The sequence below is a fragment of the Silurus meridionalis genome, chromosome 1 (genome assembly GCF_014805685.1).
Source record: "Silurus meridionalis isolate SWU-2019-XX chromosome 1, ASM1480568v1, whole genome shotgun sequence".
Classification (NCBI taxonomy): Eukaryota; Metazoa; Chordata; class Actinopteri; order Siluriformes; family Siluridae; genus Silurus; species Silurus meridionalis.
The window spans coordinates 12,875,394-12,893,397 of record NC_060884.1 but is presented as its reverse complement, the minus strand read 5'-3'; the positions used below and the strand labels follow the sequence as shown (position 1 = coordinate 12,893,397).

At 38.8% G+C, this 18,004-nt stretch overlaps 2 protein-coding genes across 4 annotated transcripts in view; both read left to right on the top strand.

Moving 5' to 3' along the window:
* The window catches only part of LOC124385815 (sodium-coupled neutral amino acid transporter 3-like), a 29,587-nt gene extending 19,580 nt beyond the window's left edge, over positions 1-10,007 (top strand). For both annotated transcript variants that reach the window (XM_046849186.1, XM_046849179.1), the window contains 8 exons: positions 1,540-1,598; positions 1,957-2,118; positions 2,238-2,317; positions 2,400-2,500; positions 4,203-4,327; positions 4,472-4,616; positions 6,156-6,259; positions 6,830-10,007. In XM_046849186.1, coding sequence (XP_046705142.1) covers positions 1,540-1,598; positions 1,957-2,118; positions 2,238-2,317; positions 2,400-2,500; positions 4,203-4,327; positions 4,472-4,616; positions 6,156-6,259; positions 6,830-6,934 — 881 coding nt within the window. In that variant the 3' untranslated portion in view covers positions 6,935-10,007. The remainder of the gene's footprint in view (positions 1-1,539; positions 1,599-1,956; positions 2,119-2,237; positions 2,318-2,399; positions 2,501-4,202; positions 4,328-4,471; positions 4,617-6,155; positions 6,260-6,829) is intronic.
* Positions 10,008-16,425: 6,418 nt separating this feature from the next.
* The window catches only part of gnai2b (guanine nucleotide binding protein (G protein), alpha inhibiting activity polypeptide 2b), a 45,124-nt gene continuing 43,545 nt past the window's right edge, over positions 16,426-18,004 (top strand). Inside the window, exon 1 of one of the 2 annotated variants that reach the window (XM_046845339.1) lies at positions 16,426-17,279. In XM_046845339.1, coding sequence (XP_046701295.1) covers positions 17,162-17,279 — 118 coding nt within the window. In that variant the 5' untranslated portion in view covers positions 16,426-17,161. The remainder of the gene's footprint in view (positions 17,280-18,004) is intronic. The other variant, XM_046845330.1, reaches the window with a different exon arrangement.

The window sequence follows — 18,004 nt, the reverse complement described above, 5'->3', positions numbered from 1 at the left end:
TCAAATGCAGACATGCACTTTTTGGACATTCCATCCCACATTTAGTCCCCGTCTGCCATTATAATTACCAAGTCAAGAAGTCAACATAAACCGTCACTCTTCTGGGAGGATGTTCCACTAGATTTGTGATCAAGGATGTTAGTAAGCCTGGATGCAGTGTTCCAATTCACCCCAATGGTGATTAGGTCTCCAGGTTCAAATTCGAATGCAACCACATCCAAAGAAATCCGATACAATTGTGTGACTTTGAGGTAGCAGTTCAAGGGAAGAAGTACGTATTGCTGGAAAAGTCTTGTGCAAATAGTGTATTTAAAAATATAGATATACAGTAAAGAAGTGTTGACAAAATACCACCATTCAGTTTAATTGTCCCTGCTTGTTTCTATTAGTTATCATTTATATTAGCTTTTTCGGAAACAATGTATTTATTCTTTCTTTTAAATGTTTATAGTTGCAGCAGTAATTGTTGCGGAACAGAGAAACCATGCACGTTGTCATGTCTCTGTTGCGAAGACCCAATGGTGCCGTGTTAGAAATCTTACTGATCATTACAAAGCCCTGACCTTTGAGAGTCCTTAAATGAATATTACATAAATTTTCCTGGCAGAAACCATCACCATGTCAGTGATTATACATTTGCTGTATCTGTGTTAAATAACAAGCATTTGTTGAAAATGCCTGTAAATCATTAGTCACTATAGAAATGATTACAAGACACATTAGAACAAATGCACTAATTTAAGCAGGACATTTTGAAACACAGAGCCAATCAGATTTGAGCTTTCGAAGCAAAAGGATAATCCATAGATAGGTGTTTGTCGCACGGCTTTAACGCACGTCATGGAGGTGAAGAACCACCTGAGGTGATTAAAATCCAGCATGGTCATTTTGCCAGCGATGACAAGTAAAAAAAATTAAAAAGCTGCCATTGATTTTTGCAATTTGCATCATAAAAAAAAATGAACCATCATTTTTAGCCATTTAGATATTTTATATATAGGATGTCAGAATTTGAGTTCTGCCTACACAGGGATAGTATAGTGTAGTAGATTACATTTATTTGAACAGCTCTGAATAAGTAATTAGTGAGAGAAAGGAAGAAATTGTGTGCATGTGTGAATGAAGTGCATCTGTCCTGCATTAGCGCTTACTTTTTCTATGCAACTGTAACTACATGTCACTATGGTCACAAATGTTTCTTGCCTGGAACTGTGCATTCAACGGCCTTCCAGCCAATCAGAAGTGAGTATTTCGGCTGACCATACAAATGATATCGCTTCAACCAAGCTGGCAAGTGTGTTTGCAAAATACACATATGGTTGATTTTTTTATTAAGCAATTTCTTTGAAGTCTGCATAAGTGTATTGCAGTTGCTCTGGCTACTAATTTGAAATATGCTGAGTGCTTGTTCTGGAAAAAATAAAGCGCCTAGGATAAAGTGTTCATTGACCTCTTCTACAAATAAAGTTTGTTTTTGGAAGTCCTGCTCAATCTGTGATGGTGCTCCACTGACGCGCTTCCATGTCTTTTACCCGACAGGTTACCTTGGTTACACGAGTGGCTTCTCTCTCAGTTGCATGGTTTTCTTCCTCACTGCGGTATGTAGATGCTCGGGTGCTCTTAGCATATGAGGTTTCACCTGTATAATGTCTTTTAGTACTTGTTTTGGTAGCACTATTATATATGGCATTGTATAAGTTCAACTCTAAACTGTACATTTGCTGTACAGTAGAATTCCCATATCCCTGGGGATTACTGCAGACAGAAGTGAGCGTTATGTATTGTACACAAGAAAGCAAAGACGCTGGGGTCATTATTAATTCAAATATGGGAAGGATACTAAAAGGTTTCCAAGGGTTTCCAAAGGTATCATGTTTAAAAATGAAATTGTGAAGGATCTGATTGGTGCTTTCGTGGGCTAATTTTCAAAGGGCATCTTTCCTTCTCTCACTTCAGGTCATCTATAAGAAATTCCACATCCCTTGCCCTTTTGAAGAGTTCTCCGCTAATAACACAGCCAGCCACCTGCTCGCAACCGAGTTGCCAGTCACTGATTTTCACCATGATGTGGTGGACGATGCACACTGCTCTCCTCGTATGTTCACAATGAACTCTCAGGTACTGCTTGCAGTTGTGCAGTGGAATTTAAATGCCAGAAAAACACTGACTGACCTTTATAATTAGAGTCTGGAAAGAACAAACGGAATTGTGTAAAAATTGCTTTATGCTTGTCCTAGACGGCATACACCATCCCTATTCTTGCCTTCGCCTTTGTGTGTCACCCCGAAGTGCTTCCCATCTACACTGAGCTGCGCAAGTGAGTTCTGGATCTGTCTAATATTTTAAATATGCAGGTTTTTAATTCGAAATCATTCAAAATTCTGTCTGTCTGATTTCAGCCCATCTAAAAGGAAAATGCAGCACATCTCCAACATCTCAATCTTCATTATGTATGTGATGTATTTCCTCGCTGCCCTGTTTGGATATCTGACCTTCTACGGTGAGTAGACCATTTCACCCGCTCAGATCTTACCACACTGTAGATACCTGCTAAATTTTTTTTCTAATCATTTTAACCTACGGTTGGACACGGAAAATGAATGCGTGGGTTGCTGTTATTGGAATAGTGACTTCGTAATCTCTTTTCCACTGAAACAGTTTGAATTATGGGTCCTTAACCGGTACTCAACCAGTGCTGGACCAGACATTTATTACATTTATACATTTATGGAATTTGGCAGACGCTTTTATCCGGACAATTGAGCAGTTGAGGATTAAGGGCCTTGCTCAAGGGCCCAAGTAGCAGCTTGGTGGAACCTATTACCTTCAGAGTCCAATCCCTTAACCATTGAGCAACAGCATTCCCCAGGCTACAACCTCCAGACAATCTGGAGCCATCATGAACAGGCCAAGAGTTTTCACAGACTTGAGCAATTACCAGTGATGTAATGGGTTTTGTTGCTATGTGTTGTTTACACGGCTACATAACCAGTCCACTCCCTGTTTGACTATTTTTCTGCCGCCTGTACCTCTTCTTACATTTCTTATATTTGTTTACAGCTTGCCATACCTACTTTTTTTCCTTTGGGATTTCTCAAGGTTTTTTTTTTTGTTTTGTTTTTTTTACTCAAGTGAAGACCTTATTAACAGTAGAAAGTATGTTTTCTCGGTTAGCGCAGTAGCTTAGAACCAACAGTGTTGTACAGAAATGCTATATTCCCCACCACCACCCCAAACTTATCCAATGAGGTTAACGGTTCTGCAGTTCCAATTATATCTTCTCTGTGGTGGAAACTTCTGAAAGAGTTTGAGAACTGGCACGGGCCAAGAACCCGCACTAGAAGTATGTTGGTGGAAAAAATGTAGCTTGTTGTGAAATGTGATTCCTTCTCTCATCTGATCTTTAGAAAACAGTACCACTGAAGATCTTTATGCACAAACAACGTCAATGCTTAGCATTTGTTTGTTTGCACATTTTAAACGGGTCTTAACGTCTAATGCTCATTGAAATGCTCCTGCAGAACTTAAGAATGCACTTTAACACTGATTTTTGTTAGTTTCATTCTTTCACTATTCTAAATATAATTCACAATAATTCCGACTACATATAAGGCAACAGCTTTCTGTTATTGGCGAGAATCTCTCCTGGAATGTACTAAGAATTTAGAGCTTGGTTAAGGCGAGTTGCGAACAATGTATTTGTGCGTTTTTTAATGGCATGAGTTAGGTCCTAAATTTTATTCTTAATGGTATTAAAAAGGCTACAAAAAGTCTTAAATTTCACTTTGTGAAACCTGGAGAAACCCTGTTTTATTTATTTATTATTATTTATCAATTAGCCTTGAATTTCTTGAATACAAGTTTCTGTGAATGAGCTGTTGCTATAGAAACACTAATGTATTAGAACTTTAGGGCACGTTAATATAAACCTGCGATTTCAAATCAACCTGCATGTCTTCTCTCACCACATCCATAAACCTGCTCCTTGGCCTTTCTCTTTTCCTTCTATCCTTCCTTTCATCCTTCCTTCCTTCCTTCAGGATTATTTTACAAATATTCCCCATGTTCTTCCAATGCACATGACCAAAACATCTCAATCTAGCCTTTTTTACCTTTTTCTATAAACCCCTGCAATTGACAAACCCGAAACTGACACAGTCGCTTGTTGAAATGAAGCATTTTTCCATGCTTTCTTCTCGCAGGGAACGTGGAGGCAGAGCTGCTGCACACCTACAGCAAGATCGAACCCTACGACACTCTGATCCTGTGTGTGCGAGTGGCTGTGCTCACAGCTGTCACGCTGACTGTGCCGATTGTCCTGTTCCCGGTGAGTACACACGCGTCATTTAGCGTCATCCGCACCCAAAGTCTAACCAGTTGTGTTTGTTGGCAGTGATTCAAAGTACTGGTGCATGTTGTTTATTGTTCAGTCTTTACTTTTCCCCCAATTCCCTGTTTGTGTACACATCAGGTGCGCCGGGCCATTCAGCAGATGATCTTCCCCAACAAGTCGTTCAATTGGATCCGTCACATCATCATCGCCTTCATTCTCCTCACCTTCATCAACATGCTTGTCATCTTTGCACCGAACATCCTGGGCATTTTCGGAATTATCGGTAAGTTTTAGAAGCAGCTACAGAAACTAGACATTTAGTCAAAAGCCAAGGTCCAGGGCGGCAAGCTGCTGATAAAATGATAGAAAGTACGGTTCACAGCAGTCTATTTATTCTCGTAGTGCACTGTATTTTGTTTAAACTTCACTTTGTGTATGCTTCTTGGCTGCTGATAGTGAAGCTGGTTCTGTCTGACTTGTCACTGGCCAGGAAAGAGACGTAAAGTCAATATCGTCTTCGTCACTCTCTATAAAAATGATCCATTTGTCATAGAATTGTGCATGTAACCCAGGGGAATATAGTCTGAAATATATATATATATATATATATATATATATATATATATATATATATATATATATATATATTCTCACAGAAAAGTATTGCATTAACACGTTTTGCTATACACGTGTTTAATCACATTGTGTGTATTGTAACAAAACAAAAAAAAAGGGAGGGGAAAAAAAAGCTAATTTAACCATGTCACACAAAACTCCAAAAATGGGCTGGACAAAATTATTGGCACCCTTAACTTAATATCAGGGGTGCCAACAATTTTGCCCATGACTATATGTTTTGTACAATATATTTTTTCCTTTATTCTCTTATAAGTTTGATATATGTTTGAATATTTATGATACAGTGCTTGGAAAAAACTTTGTGGACGTCTGCCCAAAATTAGTTCATTTGTACTTTTTGAACATCACATTTAGAACCCATTTGCCATTACAATAATCTCTGGCAAGATGTTCCACTAGATTTGGGCGTGTGCTTGTGGAGATTTGTGCTCAGTCAGCCACAAGGGTGTTAGTAAAGTCAGGTACTCATGTAGAGTGAGGAGACCTGGGGTGCGGTCAGCATTTCAATTCACCCCAAAGGTGTTCAGTAGGGTTGAGGTCAGAGCTCTATAGCAGACCACTCAAGATCTTCCATCCATGTAAATCATAAATACATAGCGATTGATACATTGTCATGCTGGAACAGTTTCGGGTCTCCTGGTTGAAGTGAAGGGAAAAATGTATTGCTACAATTACAAACACTTCCAAAGACACAATTGTGTGCCACAACAGCTTGGTTAAAGACCAACATATGGCTGGAAAAGTCAGGTGCTCCAATACTTTTGTTTATATAGTGTATATACAATTCTTCATGTAATTACATTCTGTCATGCAATAGAAGTAAATAAAGATGTGCATGCGGAATAATAATAATTATTTTTTTAATACTGAAGACAACAATGAGAATGAAAGTCTGGACAAAGAATGAGGTGAAAGTTGTGCCCTAAATGCTGGGCTCATTAACAGAAGAAAAAAAACCCAATTATTTGACAAGAATCAGTAAAGCTCAGAGGCCGATTAAAAAATTGAATACAGTTTCTAGTTTGGTGTCCTAAACCCTTTTTTTAATACATTTTTTTTATTTATTTTTTTATTTTTTTTAATCGGCCGTAGGAAAGCCGACGTCTCAATTGTTCTGCATGGGCTCATGTTTAAAAAAATAATAATAACCCTCACCCTGTCTTTCTCATTTTTCGCCTTTCAGGTGCGACTTCTGCTCCCTGCCTCATCTTCATCTTCCCTGCCGTCTTTTATATCCGCATCGTTCCCAAAGAGGACGAGCCCATGCGCTCCACAGCCAAAATCCTGGTGAGCTGCTTGGCAGACACCATTTTGAAGAGCATGTGTTTTCAAAATGTGTTTATATAATATATATATATATATATATATATATATATATATATATATATATACTTTTTTTTTAGAAAGCCAAGATATTAGCTTCACTCTTTTAAATTCATTTTTAGTTTGAATGTTCTGTAAACAAAAGCAATGCGGCGTTAAAAAGCTTGCAGATTAGATTTATTAGATTAGACTAATAACAGATTACACTAATCTATCATATATCGTAGTCTTACCAACCTGTACATGTGTAAATGTTTAACACTGCAACCAATGCACTGCTGATTAGATGCAAACTGTGCTTATTTGCCTTATACGTGTGCACTGACTATAAAATTAAATCTAATCACATTTTTATATCTTATATAATTTACTTGTGGCTTAGCTGTGTTATAGTGGCACATGAATATGACTGAGCCAAACATCTTAAGGAAACCATTCACTTTCTCTCACTTTCTCTCTCTCTCTTTCTCTCTCTCTCTCTCTCTCTCTCTCTCTCTCTCTCTCTCTCTCTCTCGCTCTCTTTCTTTCTTCCAGGCTGCCTGCTTTGCTGGTTTGGGTGTGCTGTTTATGACTATGAGTTTGAGCTTCATCATCATCGACTGGAGTACAGGAATCAGCAATGTTGCTGGTGGCCACTAGAGGACAGTTCAAGTTTGTGTGTCTGTGTGTGAGAGAGAGAGAGTGTATGAGTGCGTGAGTGATCAGGGGAGTGTATTGACAAAATTTCTGTTATACACAGGTTGAGCGAGGCTCAACTGAAGCACATTTTTGTATATTTCTTTTCTTTTTCTTTTTTTTTTGTGTTGGATTGTTTTTAGTGTAGTTCTCAGTTCCAGCACCAAACACACATGAACCAGATAATCAACACAGTTTTAACAAAACAAAAAACAAACCATCAAGAAAACCCAAATTGATCAGTCGATGAGGATTTTAAAGACAGACTTTTATTACCTTTGGGGTTTAGGCTGCGTTGGATTGGTTAGAGAGAGAAACCAGCAGGATGATTGCAATGATTAATGATTGCCCTATTTGAGAGAAAATGCTAATTGCCACGGATCTGAACTTTCAGGATTCAGTCTCAGATTATTCAGTGTTATCTTTCCTCGTCTGCCATTTAGAATGCTATACCTGGGTACTAGAATGCTTATTCGAACAGATCTACAGCTAGCTCTGTATGAAACATTTTATATTTTGTAACGCGTATTGAAGTAGCTTAGATATAAAAAAAAAAAATCCTAATTATAATAATAATACTAATCCAGCATGGTCCAGAAGTCTCCAAATGTGGGGCAAGTGAACACTTTTTATCAAAATGGCCAAAACTTCTTCATTAACGTCATTTCTTTGTAAACCCACGGAGTTGTCTTTCAAAACTATGGCTCCCAGTTTGTTTTTACTGAAAATGTCCATTGCAACCTTGCAACAGATTCGTGATCCAGCCATGAGAATGATTACTGTATATTCTTTTGTCAAAGGCAAAAAAAAAAAAAAACTTTTGGTAGAACCTGTAATAAAAAAAAAAGATTTTTTTTTTTTTATTGCCAATCATAGGAGTGGCATGTTATAGAAAGTTTAGCAAATTTGCTATTGAAACGTTTTTAATTTTCCCCAGAATGAAGTGTTGGATATAGTTGAAGTCACATGTTGGAATCTTCAGGCAGAATATTCATATGTAGTAGCTTCAGCTGTAACTATAGTAATGTCTCTGAGCATTCCTTTCCTTCATGCTGTCATGCATCGAATACAGGAGGAATGTGTGTGTGTGTGTGTGTGTGTGTGTGTGTGTGTGTGTGTGTGTGTGTGTGTGTGTGTGTGTGTGTGTGTGTGTGTGTGTGTGTGTGTGTGTGTGTGTGTGTGTGTGTGTGTGTGTGTGTGTGTGTGTGGTGTGTGTGTGGTGTGTGTGTGGTGTGTGTGTGGTGTGTGTGTGTGTCTGTCTGTGTAGACCAAAATCAGCTGCTGTTAGAGAAACAGGTCTGTGGTGCTGAAGCCATCTTAAATATACGACACAGGGATTTTGTACGGTTTCTCGTAAAGTACAAAAGTTCCTTCCTGTGTCTGCGAAAATTGACAAGTACATTTAACGATAAGTTAAGCACTATTTATTACCATGTATGAACTATTTTTTAAGCCATCGGGTGAGTTTTTGACACACACAAAAACTGTCGATCATATTTAACCATATATTCATTTTCAGTATTTCGAACGAGATGAGTGATTTATGCAGAAGGTTTGCAAAAGCTGTATCTTGTAAATATTGACGGCTAATTGTGCAAAGCTCACGAACGGAATTTAAACTCGTGAATTTTGACAGAGTAAGACGTGTAGAAATGACATGTACGTATAATTTATATGGATTAAACAAAACCTTACCTCCTCCTTTTTTCCTGTACCTGTGCTGTTTTGAGGTGTTTGATGTGAATCGTGCCTTATTGACATCGGTCCTCTGTAAAGGATAGTGTTTGTGTGTTACATGATTAGTTGTAGTTGGGACACCTGATTCGAAACCTACTTAATGTCCATGGGACGTTCTGTGCTGGGACAGCAACAATGACCGTTCAACGATAGAGTGCTTAACATGTTAAAACATGATAGAATGACCTCGGAGTCAAACGCCTCCAGCACCAAGAACCTTCATCCAGCACCAAGAACAGCGACTCTTGTTGCACATAGATATTAGAAAGTAGTAATAAAAAGAATGTTGACTCCTTGCTAACAAAAATGGCCAACAGGTCAAGATTTTTATTACTGTCTCTATTCTAAATGTTTGTGTTTTTTTTTATCTCTCTGAAAAATATTTTTAAGATTTTCGACAACAGTGTGATTAAGAATTGCGCCATGAAAAAATTAATGTCTTTAGATAGATTTCCATACAAATGCTTTTCCATTAGGTGGTATATTGCAAAATTGGTCTGAATGGTAAAAAGTAATTTTATAGTTGCTAAATGAAAGGTAGAATTGTGACGAAGTTACACTAAGTTATGAAAAGGAACTCGGTAAATAAACTAAAGGTCCTATTTATACCCTATACAGTGTAGAAGAGAAGGTTGAATCGAATGGCCAGAATAATTTGAACTTTTTTTTTTTTTTTTTTTTTCATCCAATGTTATATTTACAAACATACTTTTTTTTAGTATAGCGTAGGGAAGTGCTTCCCCACACAGCCCTTGAGTATTAGTATTGTATTCTTTTCTGATCACTTGTTCACGTTGTTTTATTTTACATAGCAGTATAAGTGATTTACTGACATGACATAACAATTAAGGAGCGTGTTTACTCGCAGAGTTTATGGGGACGGTTTATTTTGGCGACTTTACAGCACTTTGATTTCATGTAATATTGAAAGACAATGTGGCTATTGTTTGGATTATTTTATCGAATTTCTCTAGACTGGAACTCTGCTTTGTTCATCAAACCAAAAACTAGGGCTAATGCCCCATCAGGAAGTCTGAGCTCATACCAAAGGGTCTTTAACATGCAGATTTTGACAGACAGACATCCAATGTGTCGGACAGCTATTCTATACAATTATCCCATTGTTCCTTATGATGATGTTTAAAGTCATGAATCCGGGATTACTGCTTTTTTGTGACTCTGTGGTGGGAATATACAAATGTAAACACCGCTTCTGTTTATGCCTGTCAAGCTTGTATAGTGTAAATAGCAGAACTGGTTTTAGTTTAAAAATAAAGAAAACATATTTAGTTGTTTCTAACCATTGACTGTTTATTTATTTATTTTTCAATATATTATTTTCTGGAAATTCTGCATTGAGACGTTAAAGAGATCCAATTTTTTATTTATTTTATTTTTGTTTTTTAAACAGAGATTTAGGAGGAAATAAACATTCAGAAAATCACCTTGTACCACAAACTGCACAAGCAGCGGGTGGAACTGGATAATGACCTGTATGCTTTCTTATGCACGTGTGCACACTGAGATTGCATGATTTAGTATTTAATGCATATATGACTGTCAGTGGTCATCATTTCTGTGGAATCTTCTTACCAGGGGAATCTGCAATAGTTTTTAAGACAGGACATTGGATGGTATTCGATAATTAAAGAAGCACACATTTGTAGGTTGAGTTCTGTTTCATCCAGCAGTTGTGCAGGACTGCAGATTTTGGCAGGGTGGGATTATATAATCTCAACACAAAAAGTCAGGAAGATTTCAATGTGTAGTTGAAAGTTGACAACAAAGCACCCTCCAGTGTTTTGTCTAGTGGGCAGCACATTTGGAGTGGTTTTATACACAACATTGTTTGACTGCGTTCGATACAGCAGGTGTGATTTCCAGTTTCGGCAAAAATCTCACACAGTGGCGCTGATATAATACAACTCAGGTTTCCAAGTTTCAGCTAAATGTACAGTCCTGTTACATTACAAAAAACACACAAATAGATTAACCAAAGATTAACATTTATTGAATGGTTTATGTCACGGATTGCCCAATTGATACTGGCGATGATGTTATTGACCGCTTAAGAACTGGTCAGGAAGTTGAAGTTGCAGCGATGCTAGCGGCTAACCCGTCTATATCACAGATATAGCATCCACAGTTAAAAGGCACGCTTGATATCGTTATCATCATGTAGCCAAAATGAAGATCACATAGTGGTCTCCTTTAAAACTCTGTGCTGTTATCTAGGAACAGTGGAGTGCACTTAAAGCTTTACAAACTGTATCCCATCCTTAGATTTATATATAATCAGGTGCTTGTGTGCATGAGACGCTACCAATTCCACCCTTCCGTAATGCCAGGTAGAAGCACTGCCACATGTGCCATGCCACCAAGTAAGGCCTAGAAGTAGTAGGTTCTCCTCTAAAATTGACATCAAGGTACATTATGGGTCCCTTTAGGCTATAGAGAAACATGGATCCCAATGACACCATGATCTGGTTTAGGTATCAAACTGCAAAGAGCATGGTTTTGATCAGCTTTATCACAAAGGGGCTGATAGCTGTGTAGGAACCTTTAAAAAAAATAGGGTTACAGCAGCATTCAAATGGAAATAGATGTTCATGCTATACATATAAAAGACGACATTGCTGAATGTAATCAGTGTGTCAGTAGGGATTTGGGCCATATACAGACACTGTATCACTAAGTGACAATATCACTAAATTCACAGGTGGGCCAAAGCCAATCTGCGCAGGGCAACCATGGAGAACAGGAGTGGTATATCAGATGATCCAAAACCTGAAATAAATCTTCCAATAGAGTATTTCCATTAAAATTCTTCAGGACTGAAACTATTTAGAAAAGCGTATACAGTGCTTTAGACTATACATCAGCATTTACCCCAATCCAGTCACTAATGAGGTTCCAGCGACAAATGTTCCTGTCCTTTCTTCTCTGCGGATCTGCCTGGTTCATCCAGACAGCCTCCCTCTGGATGGAGTCCTTCTCAACTGAGACCACTCTGTGCAGCTGGGGATGGTTCCCCACCTACAGCCTAAAGATCCATTAAGCCGCTTAGCAATTTAAGAACTTTGAGGACTGACTCGGACTGTAATTAACTCGATTAACCCGATTTCTGCTGTTGCTGTTTTGCACCACGTTGTGTGTTTATATTTACAAGTACACTCTTGTTTACAGTTCTCTTTTTGCACATTGTACCGTATAACACTATACAGTAGCTAAACTGACTTGTGTTGTCTGTTTACACTGTCTTTTGTCTGCACTGTTTGCACCAGGTTTCACTGTGGCTTGGACAACTTACTTAAGTCCTTAGCTCTGTGCTTTGTATGTAGCTCTATGTTGTGTGATGTCACTCTATGTTCTTTTAGGTAGAATCAGGGTTCTGGAGAAACGCTGTCTCCTTTTACTGTGTACTCCGTCGGCTATATATGATTGAAATGACAATAAAAGCTTCTTGACTTGACTTGAATTAACATCAACAGTCTACTACAGTGGCTCAGGACAGTTTGCATGAATAGATCTGCATTTACGCACCTATTACTACACACCTCAATAATGTAATTACAATGAATGGACATTCCGTGCCACCCAGACGAGTATGGGTTCCCGTTTGAATCTGGTTCCTCTCAAGGTTTCTTCCTCATACCATCCTAAGCTGCTTTGAAGCAATGTTGATTGTAAAAAAGTACTATACAAAAGAAATAGAATTGAGTTGAATTAATAGGTAAGGTGGTCTGATATAGCCTGTGTAGAGACTATCTGAGGTACATTTACACTGGTAAATGCCAAATCGGATAAATTCCTAGATGCTGCTGAATCTGGTTTAACTGTTGGTCCATGGTCAGACTGGTATGTAGTCAAAGACAGAGGAGTTACTGCCCTCGATGCTAAAATAGCCAAAGCCAATCAGCAAACTGGTGTTCATTATCTTGAAGCCAAGAATGAACACCAGTTTGCTGATTGGCTTCGGCTATTTTAGCATACCCTACAATATTTATTTATTTTCATTTGTCTGATTAATGCAAAGGCTATAGTATATTATTCATATCTTCCACGTGGATGTAATGAATAATATGCTATAGCCTTTGCAATCATCAGATCTTCATCTCCATAAAAAAACACCTAAGCAACCCAAATATTTTCCAATTTTTTTAGAGAAAATATTGTTTATCTCTATTGTACTTTTCCAGAGAAGCTGTTGTGGTAACTAGAAGCAAGAAAGGGAAGGCAATAAGAGAAGTGGAAAATGTGTGCGGGTTGCAATCAAAAAAAAGAAAAGAAAAGAAAAGAAAAAGCCCAGTGTTAAAATAACATTTCCTTTAGGGAAATTCTTCAGAATTTAACTCACATCTCCTGTGTAAATAAACACACCCAAAACATGAACATACAGGCCATCTATAACTCAACCTATTCCAATCTGTAGCCATTATAATGCAAGTCACATGATTCAGTGATTTGTTAATTCAGTAAAATGCATGAATTTAGATACACTTCACCGAATGGATAACAGATTTGTGAATAACACTCAGAATAACATTCTGCCCTTTTACTTTTTTACTTTTTTTTTTTTTTTTTACTTTTTTTTCACTCTCAAAAAGAATTGTAGAAATTGTTACTTTAATTGTAAATACTTGTTTATGAATTTGGGAAAAACTGATTTTTTTAAACACTGTTAATGCTAGTTTAGTACTTTAAGACAAATATAATCTTAATCTTACAAAATATTGAATGTTGCATCCAATATTTATTTATTGTCATTTATTAAGTGGGAAAGTGTACATTTTCTTAATTGAACAATAAAGAAAGGATCTCCCATCAAACTTTTCTATAAAAAAAAAGAAATTTCTAATAAGAATGACAGATGGTATTTATGGTGAAATCAGTGTTTTGATATTGAAAGACTAGGTTTTAGTTTTGACTGGTATAACGAACAAAGAAATAATTGTCAGTATGTTAGCAATGAACTGACACAGACCGATCTATTAAAATAACAAGAATGAAAAAAAAAAACCTGCCTCAAAGTCGTGTGGCCTCTGGAATTGGGTCAGAGTCAAAATTATATAATAAATAAAGGCTATTTTAAAAGCTGATAGTGATTTTCACCATTGACACCAAAAGTAATAAATATGATAAGTATAAAAATAATGAGTAATAATCGGTATTTAATGCCAGCTTTCGGAAGAAAAAAAATCTAACAAACAAATAAACAAATAGCTATTTATATAAATATAATTCTGTTTTTTTAGTAAATGTTCATTTCATTATAATTGACACAGCATTTAAAGGATATACTTTTCCCACTGTGGGAACATGTAAATAAATAGGCAGCACTGACATAAACAGTATAAAGAATAAATTGAAAATAGCCACATTTACACAAGTCCTATGAGTGATGTGAGTGTATCAGTGCAGTAATGGAGTATCAACCCCAGGGAAGATGAATGATTAGTGTAATGCATGGTGCAAACAGTGCAAAACAGCAGGTATAGAACTATGTTGTGCAGTAGATTAGCTGTGCTCGTACGGTTGTAGAGTGCAGTGATATGATTAGCAGCATCTTAGTGCAAAACGTCACATATGTCCAATGAGCTTATTCTAGGAAAAGGTTCTAGGGCACAATAATGTCTCAGTACAGCGATGAATTGCTGTACAGGGTGTTCACTGTTGGTAAGAATGGCCTTTGCCATTCCTTGCAATAGCTGAGCTGATTTTTACTGAATGTGCTCTACTGTCCAAAAAAGATAATAATTTGATTGGTGTCCCCCTTTCCACAACCACTTCAAAACTGCCCAGGGGCATCCCAGCACAAAGCTAACTTTCATAATCATTTCCTTTGGTTTTCTCTGCTTCTAATAGATAGATACAATAGATAGATATGACTGTGTCATTGCATAGTACAGGTAACAGCATCGAAATGCAGTATTGCCGGCCAGCCTTTCCAACCACCCCTACTAACCCGGGATATTAATGTATTAGCAACAACAGACTGGTATGGAATCTCCAACACCTTGCTGCAAACACTAAACGACCTAAGCTTTCTTTAGGTTTGCTCATCCCCATCTTGTGCATAGCCTCTCTGTTGATCTTCCAGGCCAGCTTGTTGTTGAGGTGGCCACCAAGATATTTGTGACATCCTGTTACATCCAGTCTTACAGTTGTGACCCTTAACCAGAAAAACGTGATTTATACATCAGCAGCTGTAGGTTAAAAGCCACGCATAAGAGCGCAGTGGTTATTTTCTATTCTTGGGAGTTAAACTCTCAACCGTTGATCAGATCTTCTTCTTTCGGCTTCTCCCATTAGGGGTCGCCACAGCGGATCATCCGTCTCCATACCCCTCTGTCCTCTACATCTGCCTTTTTCAAACCAACTACCTGCATGTCTTCCCTCACCACATCCATAAGCCTCCATTTTGGCCTTCCTCTTTTCCTCCTTCCTGGTGGCTCCATCCTCAGCATTCTCCTACCGATATACCCCATGGCCCTCCTCTGCACATGTCAAATCTCGCCTCACTCACCTTGTCTCCAAAACATCCTACATGAGTTGTCCCTCTAATAAACTAATTTCTAATCCTGTCCATCGTCATCACTCCCAACGAAAACCTCATCATCTTCAGCTCTGCTACCTCCAGCTCCACCTCCTGTTTTTTACTCAATGCCACTGTCTCCAAACCATACAACATCGCAGGTCTCACCACAGTCCTTTAAACTTTCCCTTTTACTCTTGCAGATACCCTTCTATCACAAATCACTCCTGTCACTCTTCTCCACCCACTCCACCCTGCCTGCACTCTTTTCTTCACTTCTTTAACACACTCTCCATTACTCTTCAACGTCTTAAAATCTAAGATCTGACTTGTAGATACAGTATATTTGGTGATGTACTGCAAAAGCCCCCGACCACCAAGACCCAACAGAAACAATAAAACCTTTCAAATTTATGTTGTTTTCATTGCATTGACTTTTCAGTCTAAAAAGTCTATTTTTTTATTATAATTATTTTTTTTAATAACAACTAAGCCAATTTAACACACTTGTTTCAGTTTGTAGGATGATTTTCTATGCATAGATAAAATAAGATGGCACTAATTCTGCATTATGGTGACTTGGGTTACATCTTTATTATATATGTCATCATTAAATCGATAATTAAATCATATATGCATACCAGGAATCTGATATGCACCATATTGTGTTTAATTATGCGACTGTCTTGCGTGAAACTGGTCCGTGGTGCAAAAAAGACTGATATCCTGTGACTAAGGAGATCATAAAGTCTTGATCATTTTACTCATCTCATTCAGCAGTAAGTCTTGTGTGGTCTTGAAATAAAAAGTGCACACACTTGCACTTGAATCGCGTCACTTTTTCATGCACGCGATGGCGCCATTACTTTACTCTCTGATCAGGAGGTCTGGCGCGTGCTTGAGTCTTTCCATAACTTTTGAATCCTTAGAATGCTTTTTTTTTAACCGCGTGTTCCGCAGAAATGTGCACATGCACACGCAACATGCATGTTTAGACACGCGTTTAAAAATGTGTATATGCATGCACATATATATTTATATATATCTCAATCAATTTCTGCATTTCCAAATGTACACTAGCAGCTGGATGTCACGCGCATGCGCAGTAGCCACCCCAAGCGTGTTGAGTGTTTTTTTTTATTTTTTTTTTGCAGACTCGCGCGCGCCCCTCATTCCGCATATATAAAGTTGATAGGCGCTCCGGGCGTGGCCGCGCTGAGACGTAGGTTTATGAGGGCTGGGTTTCTTTTTTATATATTCATTTTCCTCCATCGTCAGATTTCCATGTGAGCTGGTGATGCTAGCCATTTAAAGCGATCGCGCAGGATAGCTGCTGGACACAGTTATACTGTCGGAATCCAGCCCGAGCGCTTTCTCGTGCGTTATACACCGATCGAATGCGCGCGCGCGCGTGCATACGAGCTTCCACGCGCTCCAGCTCGCGCCCTTTACCGCTCTGCATGTAACTGTCGTCGCTGCGGCGTGGTTTTGTCGAGGGCGTTAGAGAGCGCGCGCGCGCGATAGAGAGAGAGAGAGAGAGAGAGAGAGAGAGACTGTAGCCCTGTCGTGAAACTGCCTTGCGGCAACTTTTGAGTCGGGAGTTCGCTGGTGAGCGGATTTCTAATGCCATTCGGTTGATGGAGAGTCGCGGGCGTTGCGTCTACCGTTTCCCGTGTACTTTTTGAAAAGGAGAAGAAGAAAAAAATCGTGACATATTGCGTTCATCCGTCGCGTCTTCACCATTTCCGTTTGGGATTTGAGTCGAAGAACTGCGAGCGAGCCGCACGTTTTCCACCCCCGTTTTCCCAATCAGAGGCACCACAACACCGTTGGCTTATTTTTATTTCTTAATTATTTTATTTTATAAAAGGCAAAGAAAAGCGCAGTTGGGCACCGAGCTGGTAGTTTACACCGGAGCCATGGGCTGTACGGTGAGCGCCGAGGACAAGGCGGCCGCCGAGAGGTCGAAAATGATCGACAAAAACCTCCGTGAAGATGGCGAGAAGGCAGCGAGGGAGGTGAAACTGCTTCTGCTCGGTAAGTCATGGCACACGACGCCGTGTTTTTCTCCTTTCTTTCTATCTTTCTTTTTTAAAGGGAGAGAGGGGGTAAAAAGGTGTGTGTTGGGCAGGAAACCTCATTTCAACATGAACACTTCCGGTGGGGGAATTCACCCTGACGACATTGCGTGAAAACTTAATTCACACCTACAGTGTTTATTAATGTAGACGTGAGCAGGCCTGTACAATTCCTCCACCACTCAGGAATCTGCTTCTTGTAGGTCTTCTAGCACTCAATGCCTGCTGTGTTATATGACCCCCCCTAAATCAATGCCTTATTCTGAGGAAACATCTAAACGTTGACACATGTTTGAGGTTTGACTGGTACTGTCAGAATTCAGCCTGGAGTCTGAAAGTGAAGGATCTGAGCAGGCTTTTTTATTGTCTGATCGAATAGTCATGTGTAAGTGACCATCATGAGTCGAATAGGAACTAAAAAGGCCTCCCATGTAGCTATGAACCTCTCGTTCTTATTCCCAAGGCCACTTAGAAGTAGTATGATCGAGCAGCACCCTCCCTTCCTCTGGTTCTCTCTCTCACTCACTCACACACACACACACACACACACACACACACACACACACACACACACACACACACACACACACACACACACACTGCATGCATGTGACAGGAAACCCACAATATTGGGTGAGTGCACTTGCAGCCAAACCTTTCTACTTATGGGCACAGTTTGTGCAC